Raw genomic sequence first — 18,334 nt, forward strand, 5'->3', positions numbered from 1 at the left:
ATATGCACAATTTACGTTATTGATTATACACTTGAGTTAATACAGGCAGAATTAAGAGCACGTGGTCTGTCAAACCACCAGCATCTCAAGTCACTTTATAATACACAGGTGCACCGTGACCCTCCAGTTGCAGTGTGACCCCACGGGTGCGCACTAACCCCTCCTCCCCCTCCCCTGTTTGACCCTGTTGCACTATCACCCCCGAATGCAGTTTTACCTAATTTGATCTGACTTTCTCCAGAAAATTAAAAAAAGAAACAAAAAGTTTACTTTGCTGCTGTTTATTGACTGATGTTTAGTGCTGTGTTTACATCAAATACATTTTGGTAAAATAGATAAAGAAAAGAAGAGCTAAAATTAGGATATTTTAATATAGCCTACATGTGGTAACGGTATACTCGTTTGGAACTTAAAAGCCTCCATAGTGTCAATATGACAGAAGGGCATATTGGAAATAAATGATAGAATTTTATCAGTAAAAACATATATACTGTCAATAAGACAGAAAAGCATATTGGAAATAAATGATAGAATTTTATCAGTAAAAACATATAGGCCCTATGCTGTCAATAAGTCAGAAAAGCATATTAGAAATAAATGATAGAATTTTGTCAATGAAAAAGAATTTTATATTAATTATTATATTAAATGCAATCAAGATAAGAATCTAAAACACTGGTAGAAAATAACCAACAATTCATCAAGTCCAGTAAGGGATGCGGTCCGTCTTGGATGGTATCGACTTCTGGTCTGCTCTGTGCAGGACACACTCCAAACAGTTGTCTCGTTTCCGGGTTTCCTCAGAAAAAGTAGCGCACTAGTTCAAATTATGTTCTCGAGAGGACGATTTGTAAATCCGCCATATGCTTATTCAAATCTCACATGAAAGAACGAGAGCTTTGAATAATGGCAACTGTTAATAATATTTATGGCGTTCAGACATGGGTCCGCTAGGAAAAGAATGTGAATATTTGGATCTTAAGTCATTTCATTAAGTAACTCATGGTTGGTCTGCCACAGGAAGTGGTGCCGGTCCAAAAGAAGTTTGTTCCCGGGTTCACGAAGTCACGTAGTGAATAGAGTGTTTCCTGATGATACCACTGAAAGATACACAGAAGAATAAATAAATAAATAAATAAATAAATATATATATATATAAATAAATCCACTTCTACCGTTTGCAATTCATTTTGCCAACCAAAAGTATTTTTACATACATGTACATGTAGGCCTACATATGATGTGCACAAACATTGGAAAAAGAAGGGAAATATGTCTAGGAAAATTCAAATAAAAAACAGAAGAATGTCCTTTTTTCACACTTTCTCTCACAACGCTTTCACACTGGATCGTGAAGTAAGTTCTCTACACAAGAACGTATTTAGTCTGTCCTGAAATATCTTCTTAAACAATGACTAATGTTTATTTTGAAATTATATTTAAGTATATATCTTAATAATTTTATGAGAATCTATCCAAACCACACCTTAGTTCTCTCTTCGTTGAAGATCCAGGAGTCTTTTAAGTAGATTGATATTGGCGTCTTCAACTGAAAGGAAAATCATACAGAGCTACAATAAAATTTCATAGGTATGCAGACACACAAATACTGGCTGCACATACATAATAATTATTGGCACTTCTTTCACACCAGACCTTAGTTAGTGTGTGTACATTCATTTTACCTCTGCCCATTTTCCGTTGAAGATCCAAGATTCTTTTAAGTAGGTTACTATTGGCGTCTATTTTTCACACACTGGGGCTTTTCACTGCACACATGTACGGTGGCTCCTAATTAAACCTATCCCTTTTTTCTTCTTTTTTTAACAGTTATATTACATTCATTTAACCTCTGCCCCTTTTCTCCTGATCATCTACAAACCAGATTTGAATAATTCCACGCGTTTTCCGCTATCTTTTTTTCAATAATATATATATATATATATATCTATATATATATATTATGTGTCCGTGGCAATTAACGCTTTATTCAATTTAAGCTTCATATTGCTTGTTTGTTCGTCTGTTTGTTTTTAAAATATTGATAGAAAGTAATATTTTGCTTAAACGACCATCTTTATGGGTGCGAAAAATGCGAGTGTTTTAATGGCATGTGCACGTGTTTGTGTGCGTGTAAGCACAATTACCTCGTTTATCGTCGTTAACCCGATATGCTGCATACCCTAGAATAAAAAAATTATAATGACTTTAATACTTTTTCAGACTGGATCAAGCTTCTCACTGCATACATATACGGTGGCTCTTAAGTTACTTATTATTAAGTTACTTATTTTTTGCTTTTCTTTCTTTTTTTTTTTTTTTCAGACAGTGTAATGTGAAATGCTTAAAGATATCACGTGACAGTGACGATGTTAGTTTTTCTTTCGGTTTTAAGGGTGTTTTAGTTTGTTATTCTGTATAGATTAGTTAAAGTTATTTTCTGCTTTAGGCTCCATCATGTACCACCGGTCATTGGTCACGTGTGTACATGTATGTGTGCGTGTTACCTGCGGTCCCTCGTTTATCGTCGTTCATCCGCTTGCTTGTATAATACCCTGAAATGAAAAGAGAATGTCTTCTGCAAATTTCTTACAGTATTTCAATTTCCTTAATTACGGTGTCTTCCAGAAAAAAATACCAACAAATATATGATGATGTAGCTTTCCAAATGTGTCCTGACTGTGAGCGGTTATTTGTCACGTGTGTATGTGTATGTGTGCGTGTTACCTGAGTTCCCTCGTTTATCGTCGTTCATCCGCTTGGATGCATAATACCCTGAAATGAAAAGAGAATGTCTTCTGCAAATTTCTAGCAGTAATGCAATATCCTTAATTATGGTGTCTTTCAGAAAAAATACTAACAAATATATGATGATTTAGCTTTCCAATGTGTCCTGACTGTGAGCGGTTATTTGTCACGTGTGTACATGTATGTGTCCGTGTTACCTGAGTTCCCTCGTTTATCGTCGTCAACCCGCTTGGCACGATACGCTGAAATTAAAAAAGGAATGCCTTCTGCAAATTTCTTACAGTATTAAGTTCTTTGTCTTCCAAAACAATGTGCCAACAAAAATTTGATGATTCAGAGTTTTTATGTCCCTGACAGTAAGAGATTATACAAAACTTCAACAGTTGGTGTATTTTCCTAGTTAAAGAGTTAATGAGGAAAACAGTGTTTTTCTGTACTTAAGTTATAACACAAGTGGATGAATCGTAACTTCCTCTTTGTACAGCGTGATGATTTAGCCTTCTTGTTTGGCTATGGTGCATACAGGCCGACATTGGAGCAGTTTTAGGATTTGTGCTATAAAAACATACGGTAAATGCATCCTAAATATCAAGTACCACTTCATTTTTTTTTCGATTTTTAAAAAAATTTCTCGGTATTTCTCTTTAGTTTCAATGTGCATTTGTGCTTAATGGCGATTGGTTATTGATCTTGTATGGCTACGGTGCAAACACGCCAACAGTGGAGCATGTTTACAGTTTTAGGCTTCGTGCAAAAAAAATTTAGCCTGTGCTGGGAGACGCCTTTTCTTCTTGTCTACGTCATTGGCGTTGCAACCCCTATAAGTGTGCTGCGACAGATGAAGATATAGAGAGAGAGATCATTACAACTTGGTCCTTTGTTTGTATTCAAAATTAAAATAGTTTGCACTCTTTCGGCCTAAGGGTATTGCATCGCAGAAATAATATCGTAGAACCCCTGATCACATAGCCAGATATATACGCGTTTGCCAAACCAAAATGACCGACTATCTAGCTAGAGACATATCTGTGAATATCTGTAAAAAATCTATTTGTCGCCCTGGTAGAGGGTAAACAATGTACATCACAAAATCTGAGATCGTCTTAATAAAACTGGCCATATACAAATGTAGCCAGAAATCTACACTCGCGTGATTTATGTGTGAATTTATTTATTTATTTATTTATTTATTTTTATTTATTTTTGAAATATAAGACGATATAATGATTTTTTGTTTTTTATCAGCTACTAAAAATTGAACAGTAGCGTATTCTTAAATATTGAAGTACGCTTCAAATACAATAATGCAATTCTGTCCGTAAGTATTGCGTTTTCATATTTATTTATCATTTTAATGTGTCACTTTAATGTCCATCTGTATGTGTGCGTGACTATGAGAGGTTATTAATCGCACGTGTACATGTATGTGTGCGTGACTATGAGAGGTTATTAATCGCACGTGTACATGTATGTGTGCGTGACTGTGAGGGGTTATTAATCGCACGTGTACATGTATGTGTGCGTGTTAACTTAATTACCTCTTCTGTCGTTATTCAGCCGGTATGGATACCCTGAAATAAAATAAATATATATTTTTTTATGTTCTTCATCGAAACATTTTTTGTGTAAAAAGGGACTGCTTGTTCAACTACATGTACATGCATCATCAGGCATGCGAGCGCAGATGTTTACGTTACATGCTAACGTGCTTGTGTGTTATTTTTCCTCGTTTTCTCTTTCTCATCTTTGTTCCTCTATGTGAGCGTGTAACCGCTGTAGAAATTAAATGTTTTTCATCATTATGGAAGCAGGCAAAAACGTTTTTAAAAATTGATCAAATTAAAGGAATCCATCTTGACACGCTTATCCGCCTCTTGTGTTTTACTATATTGATAAATCAAAGCCATATTTTTCTTTAGTGTCTAGCTATATTGTGCGTGGTTTTGTGTTCTTTTGACCGCGTGTGTACGTGTGTGTGTGTGTTTCCATAATTACCTCGTTTATCGTCGTCAACACGATACGCTGCATACCCTGAAATAAAAAGAGGACATGATTTAGATTTCTTCGTAGAATGAAGCGGTTGGTAGAATCAATATTTGTGTAAAAATAATTGTTAGATCAACTACACGCATCAGCATGTGTGCGAGTGCATATGTTTGCGTTGTAAGTGCGCATGCGTGCATGTTACCTCTTCCTCTTTTCTCCTCATCGTCTACGTCATTGTCATAAAGCCGCTGAGCTCTATAACCTAAAATCGAACAAGAATACGGTAATATTTGATTTAAAAAGTATCAACAGTAATGCATTTTCAGGAATTCAGAACGCTTATATATAGAACCGTCTTTAGCAAAATAAAGCATCAAATTCGTTGTGAATTTGCCACAAATTTGCTGCAATAAGACTGCAAATGAGCAGCAACATTGTATTTATTTTAAACTCCTGCAAACTCGTTGCTGCAAACTTTTCATTTTGTTAAGGGTGCCTCTTTTATATTCGTTAAAGTATTCTATTCTGTAAATTGTTAGCCAGTCAAAATCCCTTACAATCGTCGACCCTACAATGACACAGGAATTCATCAGTTGGTGTATTTCCCTGGTTTACTGTTTTCCAGAAAAACACCAACACATGTACAGCATGATGAGAAAAAAAATTAAATCTGACACTGGATCTCTCTTGAATCGAGTAACACTACGTTCTGACCTCCTCACAAAGACTTCCTTAAAACTTTGGTTGCACGCTTACGTACTTGGGTGTTATTCTCTCTCGTTTTCTCTTTTTCATCTTTGTTTCTGTATGTTCATGAGCGTGTATAACCTCTGTCGCAGTTAAATATTTTGGGCGTTTTTTTCATAATGGAAGCAGGCAAAAACAATTTTTTTAAATGAACCGAATTAGAGAAATGCACGGTGATATGTGTTAAACTACCGTATATTGATAAATCAAAGTTAAATTTTGTCTTAATGTCCAGCAATATTGTGCGTGATTTCGTGTTCTTTTGACCACGTGTGTAGGCCTACGTGTATATGTGTGTTTCCATAATTACCTCGTTTATCGTCGTCAACTCGATTGGCTGCATACCCTGAAATAAAACGAGAACATGATTTTGTTTTCTTGGCAGAATCAATATTTGTTTAAAAACAAAAAAATAAATGTTTGATCAACTATACGCATTAGCATGTATGTGGGTACATATGTTTGTGGTGTACAGTACCAGCACGTGTTCATGTTTGCGTGCGTGTGTTCTTACCGTAACCTCTACCGTAACCTCTACCGTAACCTCTGCGATTCACCTCGTCATCTACGTCACTGTCGTCCACCCGCTGAGTTGCATACCCTGAAAATAAGACGACTATTTATTATTCTCGTCTACTACAAACATTAAAACAGCGTTGCATTATCACAGTTTCGGGGTTAATTCGATTTGTAATTTTTTCGAAAAAAAGTTACATATATCTTTACGTCTTTGTCGTCCTCCCGTTGAGCTCCATAGCCTGAAAATAAGATGACTGTTTATTATTCTCGCCTGCTACAAATATTAAGACAGTGTTACATTTTGACAGATTCGGGTTTTATTCTATCTGTACTTTTTTTTCGTAAAAATAATTTACATGCATATTCGTTTCATGCTTCCCATATCCCTTTAGAGCATAAAAGAGTGTGTGTGTTTGCGATGGCGATTGGTTATTTATTATGTGTGTACAGGTATGAGAGCGTCTATGTTCCTATTACAGTAAAATGCATGTGTGCACTGCCGTTTGTATGTGTGCCAGCGTGTGTAAGTACCAGTACATGTTCATGTTTACGTGCGTGTGTTCTTACCGTAACCTCTTCGCTTCACCTCGTCATCTACGTCACTGTCGTCCACCCGTTGAGCTCCATACCCTGAAAATAAGATGACTATTTAATATTCCTTGTCTGATACAAACAATAAGGCAGCGTTGCAATATTTACAGTTTCGGGATTTATTCTATCTGTAATTATTTCGAAAAAACTACATATATCTTCATGCCTTCCATATCCCTTTATAGAATGCATGACTTTGTGGAGGCAATTGGTTATTGATTATGGGTGTGTATGCGTGAGAAGCCAGCAATTTCAAAGGGGGGGTCTTTTTCCGAAAAAAGTGGACCTTTTTTACAGTGAGACCTACATGTGCTATATTTTTATGTTTTCATAAAGGCAAATAACAACAAGTCTTGGCAGATTTTATTCTTTTTTTTTTTTTTTTTTTTTGCATTTTTCCTTTACTGCAAGATTATTTTGGAACAGTTGCAGCATTAAAAATTAAAATAAATAGCAATCTGAAAGAAGAATTTTGCATAATTACTATTAATTAAATAGTGATATTGTCAGTCAATTTATGTAGAATCTGATATGATTGAAAATACTGATTAAGTTCTTGGCCTTGCACTGGGCAGTTTTACATTTCTGCCAAGTGCTTTTTTTTTTTTTTTTTTTTTTTTTTGACTCCATTGTACAGTGGTTAAAGTTCTTCGATTGCCATGAAAGTTTTTAATCAGACACTGTATGGTGCTGTCATATGCTGGTGCTATCGGCAACGAATTAATTTGCCTTTGTTTCTGAGTGAATCTACCGTCTAAAATCACTATTTCTGAAAATATTTGCTTTTTGCTGAGGTAGGCTAGGCAATGCACGGCAAACTTCTTAGTACGTGTGTACAACATAATTAAAAAAAAACCCTAGCAAAATTTGGTCAGGAGTTGCTTGAAGCATAGCACAGCGTTGCTGTTTATCGCATCAGGCCGTTAGTTTGTCAATTATCACTAATAACCTACCTTGTATTGTATTGTATTGGGGGTAGTAATTGCAATAAACAAGCACAAAAACTTCTTTGTGTTAGTACCATTCAAAAGACTTCCGTTCACACCCATTAGACTGAGATAGCGATCAGCTGGCTACCTGGGCTTCGTTTATTTTAAAAGCCGGACATCCACTTTTACAAACAGGCTTCCCCAGCACTAGTGGGCTAGATTTGGTCTTAAAGTGCAATTTAAGTTCACAAGTGATCTTACACGATCTTAATCATTACTGCAGTAGTCTTAAAATGGACTGAATCTGCTTTTAAGATCAAAAATGATCTTACATCTACTTTAGTGGTCAAGCAGTTCCCCCCCCCCCCACAATGGGGGACACCTCCCCTCACAATAGAGGACACCTCTGCTCACAATAGGAGAATGTGTAAGAGGAGACAACTTAATTGGCTGTCAGACTAGAAATGGTCTTACTCATGTTTTAAGATCATGTAAGACTATTTGTGTTCTTAAATTGCATTTTAAGACCATATCAAGCCCACTAGTGCAGTTAAGTGTAAATAGACCAGGGAATTATATCCGATATAATTCCCTGAATCTAAAATCTACATGTAATGCTAAACGGTATATTAGATATTAGCCTGAATGGACATAGGACATAAAAGGACATAGAATCTAGATCAAATTTTGGTTCAGAGAGAAAAAAAGGGCGGTTCGTTCGGACCCCCCCCCCCCCCCCCGGCTACGTTAAACATTAACGAATGTACAGCATGATGAGAAAAAATTAAATCTGACACTGGCATTTAATTCCAGGTACCACATCTAACATGACTTATGGTAGCTAAATTACGAATTAGTTGTGAAGATATCTATATTTTATACCATTTATTCAAATTTATGATATGTATTCCTTGAAGGCATGCCACGCCGCCCACACTATACACTTGCAGTACTCAGTCGGCACAAGCTATCACACGCGTGTTCTTTAACGAACATACATATATATATATATATCCTTATGCTAATTGTGCGTAAATTTGGTGAGGTTTTTTTTTTTTTTTTTTTTTTTTTTTTTTTTTTTTTTTAATGAAAACATTTAACCTCTGTGGATTTCACAGTGAAACATTGGCTTTTAGGGGGTACATGCTATCAATTTAAATAAATGGTATAAAATATGAATATATCTTCACCTAAATAACAGCAAAAGCATTTATACCTCACGTGCTTTATTAAAAAATAATATGTGATTTCCTTTATTATTCATTGAATCAATATAAATATTCTGCTTTTATGGCTTTTAGGGGGTGCATGCTGTAAATTAAAGTAAATGGCATAAAATCTGGAGAACTTTACCGATATATTGTATTTTCTGTTCTAATATATTACCTCTCTTCTCTACCTCTTCGTCATTGACTTTATCGTTTATTTTCTCAGCTCTATACCCTAAAACAGAGCAAGAATAATTGTAATCTGTCCATCACCTAAATAACAGCAATGGCATTTATACCTCACATGCTTTATTTAAAAAATAATATGTGATTGCCTTTATTATTCATTGAATTAATATTAATATTCTGCTTTTATGGCTTTTAGGGGGTGCATGCTGTAAATTAAAGTAAATGGCATAAAATCTGGAGAACTTTACCGATATATTGTATTTTCTGTTCTAATATATTACCTCTCTTCTCTACCTCTTCGTCATTGACTTTATCGTTTATTTTCTCAGCTCTATACCCTAAAACAGAGCAAGAATAATTGTAATCTGTCCATCACCTAAATTACAGCAATGGCATTCATGCCTCTCTCACGTGCTTTATCTCAAAGTATAATATGTGATTTCTTTTATTAGTCATTAAATCAATATAAATATTCTGATTTGTTGGATTTGAGGGAATGCATGCTATGAATTACAAATAATTTGGACAACTTCACCAATGTATTGTATTTTCTGTAAAAATATATTTTACCTCTTCTCTCCTCTAGCTCTTCGTCATTGACTTTGTCGTTTATTTTCTCAGCTCTATACCCTAAAACAGAGCAAGAATAATTGTAATCTGTCCATCACCTAAATAACAGCAATGGCATTTATACCTCACATGCTTTATTTAAAAAATAATATGTGATTGCCTTTATTATTCATTGAATTAATATTAATATTCTGCTTTTATGGCTTTTAGGGGGTGCATGCTGTAAATTAAACTAAATGGCATAAAATCTGGACAACTTAACCGATATATTGTGTTTTCTGTACAAATATATTACCTCTCTTCTCTACCTCTTCGTCATTGACTTTGTCGTTTATCTTCTCAGCCCTACTGGGGGTAAAGCCTAAAACAGAGCAAGGATAATTGTAATTTGTCCGTCACCAAAATATCAGCAATGGCATATGTCCCTCTCTTGTCTTCGGCGCAACTATGTGAGTGCGTGAGACGTCATACATGCGAGTATCCGCGGACCCCCCTTCAAATAATTCTGGATCTGCCCCTGCTGTCTGGACATGTATGTGTGCGTGTAACCTCATTAACCTCGTTTGCTGTTGATAGCCCGTTTATCGTTCTATAATCTGACCACAATACTACTTTTCTGGAATTTCATCTCCCATTAGTTTGTGGGTGTCATGGCGATTTTTATGAATTACTTTGAAAATAACTGTTTTTTTTCTGCCTGCCCGCCATTCCTCTCATATTTCATCGTCTCTCTCTCTCTCTCTCTCTCTCTCTCTCTGTGTGTGTGTGTGTGTGTGTGTGTGTGTTTGCGTGCGTGCGTGCGTGCGTGTGTGTGTGTGTGTATCCATGCCTGCTATTTCCGTTACCTCTCTTCTCTTCCATTCTATACATGTATGGACGCCTTGAAATTCAAGAAAAAATATTACCGTACAATTGTATCGCCACATTTATCTGGTTATTCATCGCACGTAAGCACACGACCACATTGATTTCTTATCGCACTTTTTTTTCATAAAGAAATATAATAAAAATGGCGGCTTTTCAATTGGTGAAAAGTTTGACACAAACAACTAAGGCCGCATTCTCAGTAGCGGGCTTACTAGTCCACCGATCAAATATGGCCGACCCCTTTAAATGCTTGTCGGTTAATCCCTGCCGGAATCTATTCAGTGTCTATTAGGGGATTATGCGACAAGCTTTTAAGTGGGTCGCCATATTTGATCCGAGACTAGTTAGTTCGTGGTTGTGAAAGAGGCCGAGGTCTGCTAGTACATCGTGCCGATCACTTCTTTAACTTCTACGGTTCACAAAATATGTACATGTATCTGAATGCATCGTCACAAAGCTATAAAATGTTTAAAAGTCACGAACGACCATTTTAATACGGAAAAAATCACTGAACTGGACAAGCTATCTAAAATAATGGTTTCATGTTTCTTACATATTACGTCATAGAGAAAATGTTTGTAAATCGAACTTGGTATGTACTACTCTGTTCCGGTATGTTGTTATGATATCAGTGTACATATTTATCTGATATTTATATGTCGTTATACATATACATTTCCTTTTTGGCATTTATACTGGTACGGTTTGCTGTGTCGATAACAATGAAACTGATTTGGGGTGCATTGTTGACATGAAAAACGAGTAGCAGTTTGTAAAACGAGGAAGAAAATGAAACCCAGCTGTAACTAGTTACAGCTGTTAAATTCTGAGAGAGAGAGAGAGAGAGAGAGAGAGAGAGAGAGCAAGGAAAAGACAGAGAGAGTGGAAATGAGAAACCAATGAGAGAGAGAGAGAGAGAGCGCGTGTGTGTGCTTGGGGGGAGGGGATCTTCATCTGCTCCATTCTCTTCGTTGTCCACGTAAAAGTCTTGATCGTTAATTTTCTGTCACTAACTGTCTGTTCAACTAACTGTTTGCGTGATATTAACATTCTGCTATATCAATTAACTATCCAATATTTCTTTACAAGGCACTCTTTGGAAGCTGTAGTTCATTTACAACATCAATACTCATATCCAAATGTATATTTTCTATTACAACATACGTGAAAATTATTTTTTTTTGATTATGAAGTGAACCCGTCAATTAAAACCTTGTGTGCCTGTGATATCCTCCACTGTTGTCAAAAACGAAAACATTTTTCAGACTAGTTTACACTTAAGGCAATTTTACTTGCATTTAATAACTTGCTTTTTTTTTCATTTAAATTTATGTTCTTCTTCTTTTTCTTCAAATTTCTATTAACGAAGTAAGGTTAACAGTTAACAGTTAACCTTAAATCAAGTTTACTATTAAGCTCACGAGTAAATATTCCAACAACTATTTAACGTTTAGTATACGCATTGCAAAGTAAGACACATCCTTTCATGTAATCAATTTTTCATGAGCCAGCGGTTGTATTATCAATTTATAATCGTTGAATTGAATTGTTAAATTTAAAAATGTACTTTTAACGTCATTTTATTCTTTTTTCAACCCGACATAACTTCTCTGAATTTCGCAATACATTTTAAAACAACTCGGCATGTAATCACTAAACAATGATTTACAATCAAGAAAATTAGGTGTCGTGAAGATATGAAAAATATTTATAAATCATAAACCTAAATAATCTTACTCAAGTATTAAGTATTGCTCCATTTTCATCCTATGGTTTGAAAGGTATTATTCCTGCGTTTTCCTTGTGTACCTCTCTCTCTCTCTCTCTCTCTCTCTTTTCAAACACACATGCATGCCCATACACAATACAAGCACAAACGCGCATTAGCAAACTGAACACACATTTACAAGCACGTACGTACACACACACACACACACACACACACACACACAGAGAGAGACATGCATATCCAAACAGACATACACCCGTTCATACATAACGAACACGCACAGGGGAGGAACGTAAAAACTTAATATTGTCAAAACTGCGATAAGATAATTGGGCGGGATCTCCCCAAGCAGAGCGATATTTTTTAGGATCAGATGGATAGAAGAACTGAAAACATCATGGGAAATTCTCACCTAGCATCACCACTTTTTACCTTTCTACCTATAGCAACAGTAGGCTCTTAACTTACAAACGTTGTCAACACTTTTAAACATTTTTGTCAGTGTGCAGTAACGTATTTCAACTTGTTTTCTAAACATAATTCTTTATTTATTTACTGTATTACTTTTACTTTATATTTTTATCAAACCTTGCATCAAAGGAAAACGGCTTCTGACATTTAAAATTGGCTGACTGAATTCTTATCTTATCTCATCTTGCCCCATCTTATCTTATTGTATCTTACGCACTCACTCATACACACACACACACACACACACACAAACACACACACACACACACACACACACAAAAGCAAACATAAATATTAATTCCTTACCTCTCTCTTCAATACCTCCTATAATAACCAATCCACAAAAGAGGACAAAAATCAGGAGTGGATTCTTCATAGCTAAATTCCGATCGGTTGTCGCCAAGTCTGTGATATTACAAGCAGTGTCCGTTTATCGTTTTTACTGAAATGAGCTCCTGCCTGAAGCGTGCAGGTTTTATACCAATTGGAGCCACGCCCACCTTTCCGTCACGGGGAGTAATCGTTAGACTCTAATGACGGTGGGTAGCTTGTGGGTGACAGCGTCTGGATATAATTCTTTATGATCATTAACGCGTGACATCCGTAGAGGAGGATCCCACCTGGGCGTATGATCAACGGCGATGTGGAGAACCGCTGCGTTGCGCGTTGACTACCATTACATTTTTTTCTCATATCATTTCACGATTTCAAGTCTATTTTTTTAAAGGGGGGTGAGATTACAAATTGGCGCCCTTTTACATGTAGCCGCAGTTGAATTTTTATGAACAAACAGGCGTATCTCACTGTTTATTAAACTAATTCAGTTCTCAACGACGATGCATGTTATGTATGTAAATTAAATAAAGTGTTTAAGTACCATGAAAAACCGTTTTAATACGAACAAATTAAAATACAGAAATTTACAACCGTCCTGAAAATTCAGTGGTTTCATATGCCCCTCCCATCAACCTCGAGCAAAGGAGAAATGTCTGTTCATGTAAATGATATGTGTTACTTTTGTTCTGTACATCATCATACTATCAGTATTCCCATTTATCTGCTGACGAGATGAAATGATCGGTCATTTAATATACACATGTGTCTCCTTTTTGTGTTTTCTTTGTCGTAAACATTGGAGCTGATCCTTACTTCGTGTGGATCGGTAGTTTCATCAAAATTGTGGAATGTGAAAATAAATTCCAGTGTTAACTTTGCTGAGAGAAAGAGAGAGAGAGAGAGAGAGAGAGAGAGAAACCTTAGTATCGGATAAGTTCCACCCATGATAAACACATGTTGATTTTCTACATATTATAAAATTATCTATGAATAAAATGCAAATGTCAGGCTGTAATTATTTTGTGAAAACCCTCCCTGCTCTTGTTATAGCTTTTTTTTTTCAAGCAACAAGAGCGTGAAAAGAGCGTGCATAAATTCCGAACTCAACTTAGAATGTACAGCGGATAGCCTTGTACAATTTCACCGGCGAAATTTCCATCAGTTTCACATAAAAAAAATTAAGCAGGCCAGATTTTATGTGGCAAGAATTACGAATTCCTAGGCCTATCAATATCAGTGTAAAACCAATGTGAAAAAGTCCACGAAATAAAGATAACTTCTAATTTTCAAAATCACCACTAAAATTCACCGAGATATGCAGTGGTGTGCAACTAATATAAACTGGGACGCGTATCCAGGGACGTGTTTTTTTCTCAAATATTATTTTATTTATTCATTTCTTTATTGTATTTTATTTATCTGTTAGTGTGTGTGTGTGTGTGTGTGTGTGTGTAATGAATACGAGAAAAATGATGGAATTTGCAGGAAAAAATGTGTCTTATAAAGGTATATCGCTCATCGTCGGTCCTTAAAGTCGAAACTCGATCTTAGCTACATACTGTAGTTAGAGCATTTTAGCTCTCCGCCGATTCTTTTGCATTAAAAAAAGACTGGCCCACTAAAAGCCAGTACATACATGTAGCTATGCCATACAATAACCCGCGTCACTGCTAAATGTCCGACAACTATCCTGGACACATTTTCATCCCAAACAGGTAAATCAATGCCACATTGCAGTTACGCCACTGTGTCATTAATACCCCCTCTCTGCGTTATCAAGGTGTCGATTACGTCACTATCAAATTAACACCACCTATCCCGCTCAGGTGACTTTATTGAATGCCAAAGGCAACGACAGGGGGTGGTATCACAGTCTGTATGAAATGTAGCTAGGAATTTTAATTCTGTAAGAATGAGAAATGCACAGAGGCATATTGTGCGGATTCGAGAATTTGACCCCTTAAAAATTAAGAAAGATTAAAAGAAAACTGAAAAGCACGCCGAAAGCGCAGGCCCCCACCAAAGCAGTTCAGTTCTTATTGTTATTTATTAATCAGTTTCTCAATAATTTAATTAGCTTAATTATCATTATTATGTATTACTTACTTATTCACTCATTGATCAGCAAATTTTTCACATTTTACCAATTCATTATTATTTCACTGATCAACACCAAAATCTAAACTATTCCTTACCTGTTCGGAGAATTTTACCAAAATCTCTCAACAATTTTTGCATATTGATGCTTAAGGACACACAACCAAATGAATTAACTAATTGATATTTAACCATTCCCAACAGTTTCTGAATATCTAACCAAATTACGTCCAGAATTTTTTTTCATAATTTTGCCAACATAGAAGCAGATAAAGGGAACCAAGCATATAAAGTGACATCCTTGGCAAAAGCAATTATAGAAAAGAAAAACCTTTTTATTTAAAGAACATTTTGCTTTACTTTTATCTGTTTGTTTTAATATTGTAATGTTAGTTTTTAATTTATCTTAAATAGTGTATGTAAATATTTAAATTAAAATATGTAAATTATTTAAAGCGTCCCATCTACTTTGACACTGTAAAAATACGATACGATTAGTCAGAGATTTCGAAGAGAAAGTATATTAGACATGTCCTGCAGAAAAAGAAAAACAAACAAACACAGAATGTGTATTTCTAAGCAGCGATGAAGACACTAAAAAGGGAAGAAAGAATGCAAATATTATGTAGTCTCTACTTGCTCGAAAGAACCTTTTTTTTTGTTTGCAACCACTAACGCGTTCACTTCTACGCCATTTACAAAAAAACACTGAAACTATTGACGGGAAATTATTTTATATTTTCCATTCAACTGGCGGCAAAGATGAAATTTCGATTAAGACTTAACGATTGAATGGACGACTATTTTGATCGGTAAGGCATACTTTGCACGTTAGATCATTAAATGAAAAATACCGAATATCACGGATACAGCATAGCAAAACAAAATGACGAACAATGACAATATTGACAATATAAATATATATTTAAAAAACTCATATTATTTAAAATTACACTTAAGGTATGTATTATGGTTAAGGATCTAAAGTTAACTTTCCTGAGGATTTCAACAATTATTTGTCAGTCACTAAGATACTTCCTATACGAGATGGTTGCATTATTGTTATGGGTAGGAGCACACACAGCATCTATACCATTCAACTATCACACACTTTTAACACATCTGGCTTTCGAACAAATTGGAAAAGAAACAAGAAACACAAGGTACATTTACACTTTATTGCTATTTATTGAGTGTTTTATTGCTTGCTTTTCAGATATCGTTTGATAAGGAAACAAAGTTAGAGCATAAATTGAACAGTATAAGGATCATATTTTAAAACAAAATGGATTGTTTTAATTCTACAAAAACATTAGTCACTTTATACTATTACTAATTGCGATCTAAAATGATCGAAAACACCATCAAAACATGACCAGTGACCAAAGCAGACTGTCTGGATGTCATGATTATAACTTCTGCTCTGTGGTGATATTAATGACCAATGAAGGTCGCATTACCCAAAGTTACTTCATTTCTTGTATCTATATATATCAGAAAAAAGGGCTTCACTTTCCATTTTTATAAAGCGATATGATGTACGTTACTTATATGTTGCCCATGCCTAAGATAGTCAGTTGTTTGTTCTTAGTAGTTCAAAATCTGTTTGCGATGAGATATGTTGAGAAAAGGACCAGTTGGATGAAAAATACGCAAATATGTTGATATTACACCAACCAAATCACTGATTTTTTCATATCCGGCACGATCTTATACCAATCCAGGTTGACTCTTGCAGGAAAGCGGAAGTCACGTGTTGGAAGGATAGTGTGCCCAGATGATACAACTGAAAGACGAAAGAGGAATAAATAAATAAATAAATAAATAAATAAATAAATAAATAAACTGTTTTTGTCTGCAGGTCATTTTGCCAAACAAACTGTTAAGTTTTAATAACATTAACGTGCATATACAGGTGATTTGCACAAAGATTGGAATGAAAATATTTAAATTAAACTTTTCTCTCAGAGAGAGTTTATGGTAATTCAACATCAACGCAACTTTCAGAGTAATATTTTATCTACGCAAGATCACATTTAGTCTGAATTGCATAATTTTACACAGTGACTTCATGCTATTTACGTACGTTCTTTACCTCTTTACCGTTAAAGATCCAGGAGTCTTTTAAGTAGGTTGATATTGGCATCTTCACCTGAAAGCAAAGTCGTACAAAGTTATATTAAAATATCGAAGTAGGTATGCAGACACATAATTACTGAAGCAGCTTCTGTAAACTTAGATGATAAACGAAAGTCAGGAGTTCCCACCTGCCATAAAAACTGTTTGCAAATGAATTTTATCACTAATTCAAGTTTCTAACTATAAAAAAACTGTTCGCATGCGTGTGTTCTTACCGTAACCTCTTCGGTTCAGTTCGTCGTCGGTCTCACCGTCGAACACCCGCTGGGTTTTATACCCTGAAATGGGACGACAAAAATCAATGCAATGCTTTTTTCTGTTACAAATATGGGACCAAATATGGGTGCATTTTTAAGAATTAAAATACAGAAAGATACAGTTTCCATGCAGTTAATTTCCCATTGTGTATTTTTTTCTATGTTTATTCATTATTTCATTACTTTCCCCTAAGGCCACAGTGTATGTACAAGTGTATATGCCTGTGAGCTGTGATTGATGAGTCGTCACATGTGTACATGTATGTTTGTGTGTTACCTCCGAAACGCCGTTTATCGTCGTTAATCCTCTGGGCTCTATACCCTGAAATTGAGCAGGCATAATAATAATAATAATAATAATAATAATAATAATAATAATAATAATCGTTTTATTTCCTTAGAACTTTTTGATGATGGTGCATTTTCATAAAATAGAGGTTTTCTATATCAAAAATTAAACGTTCGCATATAACACACCTTGACTTTTTATTTTTCAATTGTCCTTTTTATGTTGTTTATATTTTAATGTGCCTTCTGATATCACAGATCATCCTAGTATAACATGTTACAAAATTATGTTTGAACAGAGCAATAGCAACCTTAATGGTCAGAAAATAATTTGAAGGCATTTTTGCTCGAATTTTCATTTCTTAATGCTTCTGAACTTTCCAAATGCAAGCTTTAAAGTAGATTAAAATGCCATCGCAATGTCCTTCTGAACCGTAGATCTTTGAAAGGTCCAAGACAAATATAATTGAGAGATATTGTCGTCTATATTATACAAGATTCGAGGCTACAATGTCAGATTGTATTACGAAGTTCTTTCGGAAGTTGCGTATCTTGTTAATCTCAAGAAGGCAGTGGGTTCTAAATGATTGGCAACTAATTAATTTTTAAATAATTATTATTAAAAATTGTAAAAAAACATCGACTTAACTGCACAAATAAAGA

At 35.1% G+C, this 18,334-nt stretch overlaps 1 protein-coding gene across 3 annotated transcripts in view; it reads right to left on the minus strand.

The window, feature by feature from the left end:
- Nucleotides 1-265: 265 nt before the first annotated feature.
- Nucleotides 266-18,334, minus strand: part of LOC106173829 (uncharacterized) — a 46,338-nt gene continuing 28,269 nt past the window's right edge. For all 3 annotated transcript variants that reach the window (XM_087019045.1, XM_087019048.1, XM_087019047.1), the window contains 14 exons: nucleotides 17,661-17,705; nucleotides 17,342-17,404; nucleotides 6,568-6,630; nucleotides 5,996-6,082; nucleotides 5,792-5,827; nucleotides 4,937-4,996; nucleotides 4,744-4,779; nucleotides 4,287-4,319; nucleotides 2,946-2,990; nucleotides 2,728-2,775; nucleotides 2,508-2,555; nucleotides 2,148-2,183; nucleotides 1,487-1,549; nucleotides 266-1,100 (listed from right to left, as the gene is read on the minus strand). In XM_087019045.1, coding sequence (XP_086875171.1) covers nucleotides 1,488-1,549; nucleotides 2,148-2,183; nucleotides 2,508-2,555; nucleotides 2,728-2,775; nucleotides 2,946-2,990; nucleotides 4,287-4,319; nucleotides 4,744-4,779; nucleotides 4,937-4,996; nucleotides 5,792-5,827; nucleotides 5,996-6,082; nucleotides 6,568-6,630; nucleotides 17,342-17,404; nucleotides 17,661-17,705 — 662 coding nt within the window. In that variant the 3' untranslated portion in view covers nucleotides 266-1,100; nucleotide 1,487. The remainder of the gene's footprint in view (nucleotides 1,101-1,486; nucleotides 1,550-2,147; nucleotides 2,184-2,507; nucleotides 2,556-2,727; nucleotides 2,776-2,945; nucleotides 2,991-4,286; nucleotides 4,320-4,743; nucleotides 4,780-4,936; nucleotides 4,997-5,791; nucleotides 5,828-5,995; nucleotides 6,083-6,567; nucleotides 6,631-17,341; nucleotides 17,405-17,660; nucleotides 17,706-18,334) is intronic.

Source organism: Lingula anatina, chromosome 8 (genome assembly GCF_051362555.1).
Source record: "Lingula anatina isolate TDL-2025a chromosome 8, LinAna3.0, whole genome shotgun sequence".
NCBI lineage: Eukaryota > Metazoa > Brachiopoda > Lingulata > Lingulida > Lingulidae > Lingula > Lingula anatina.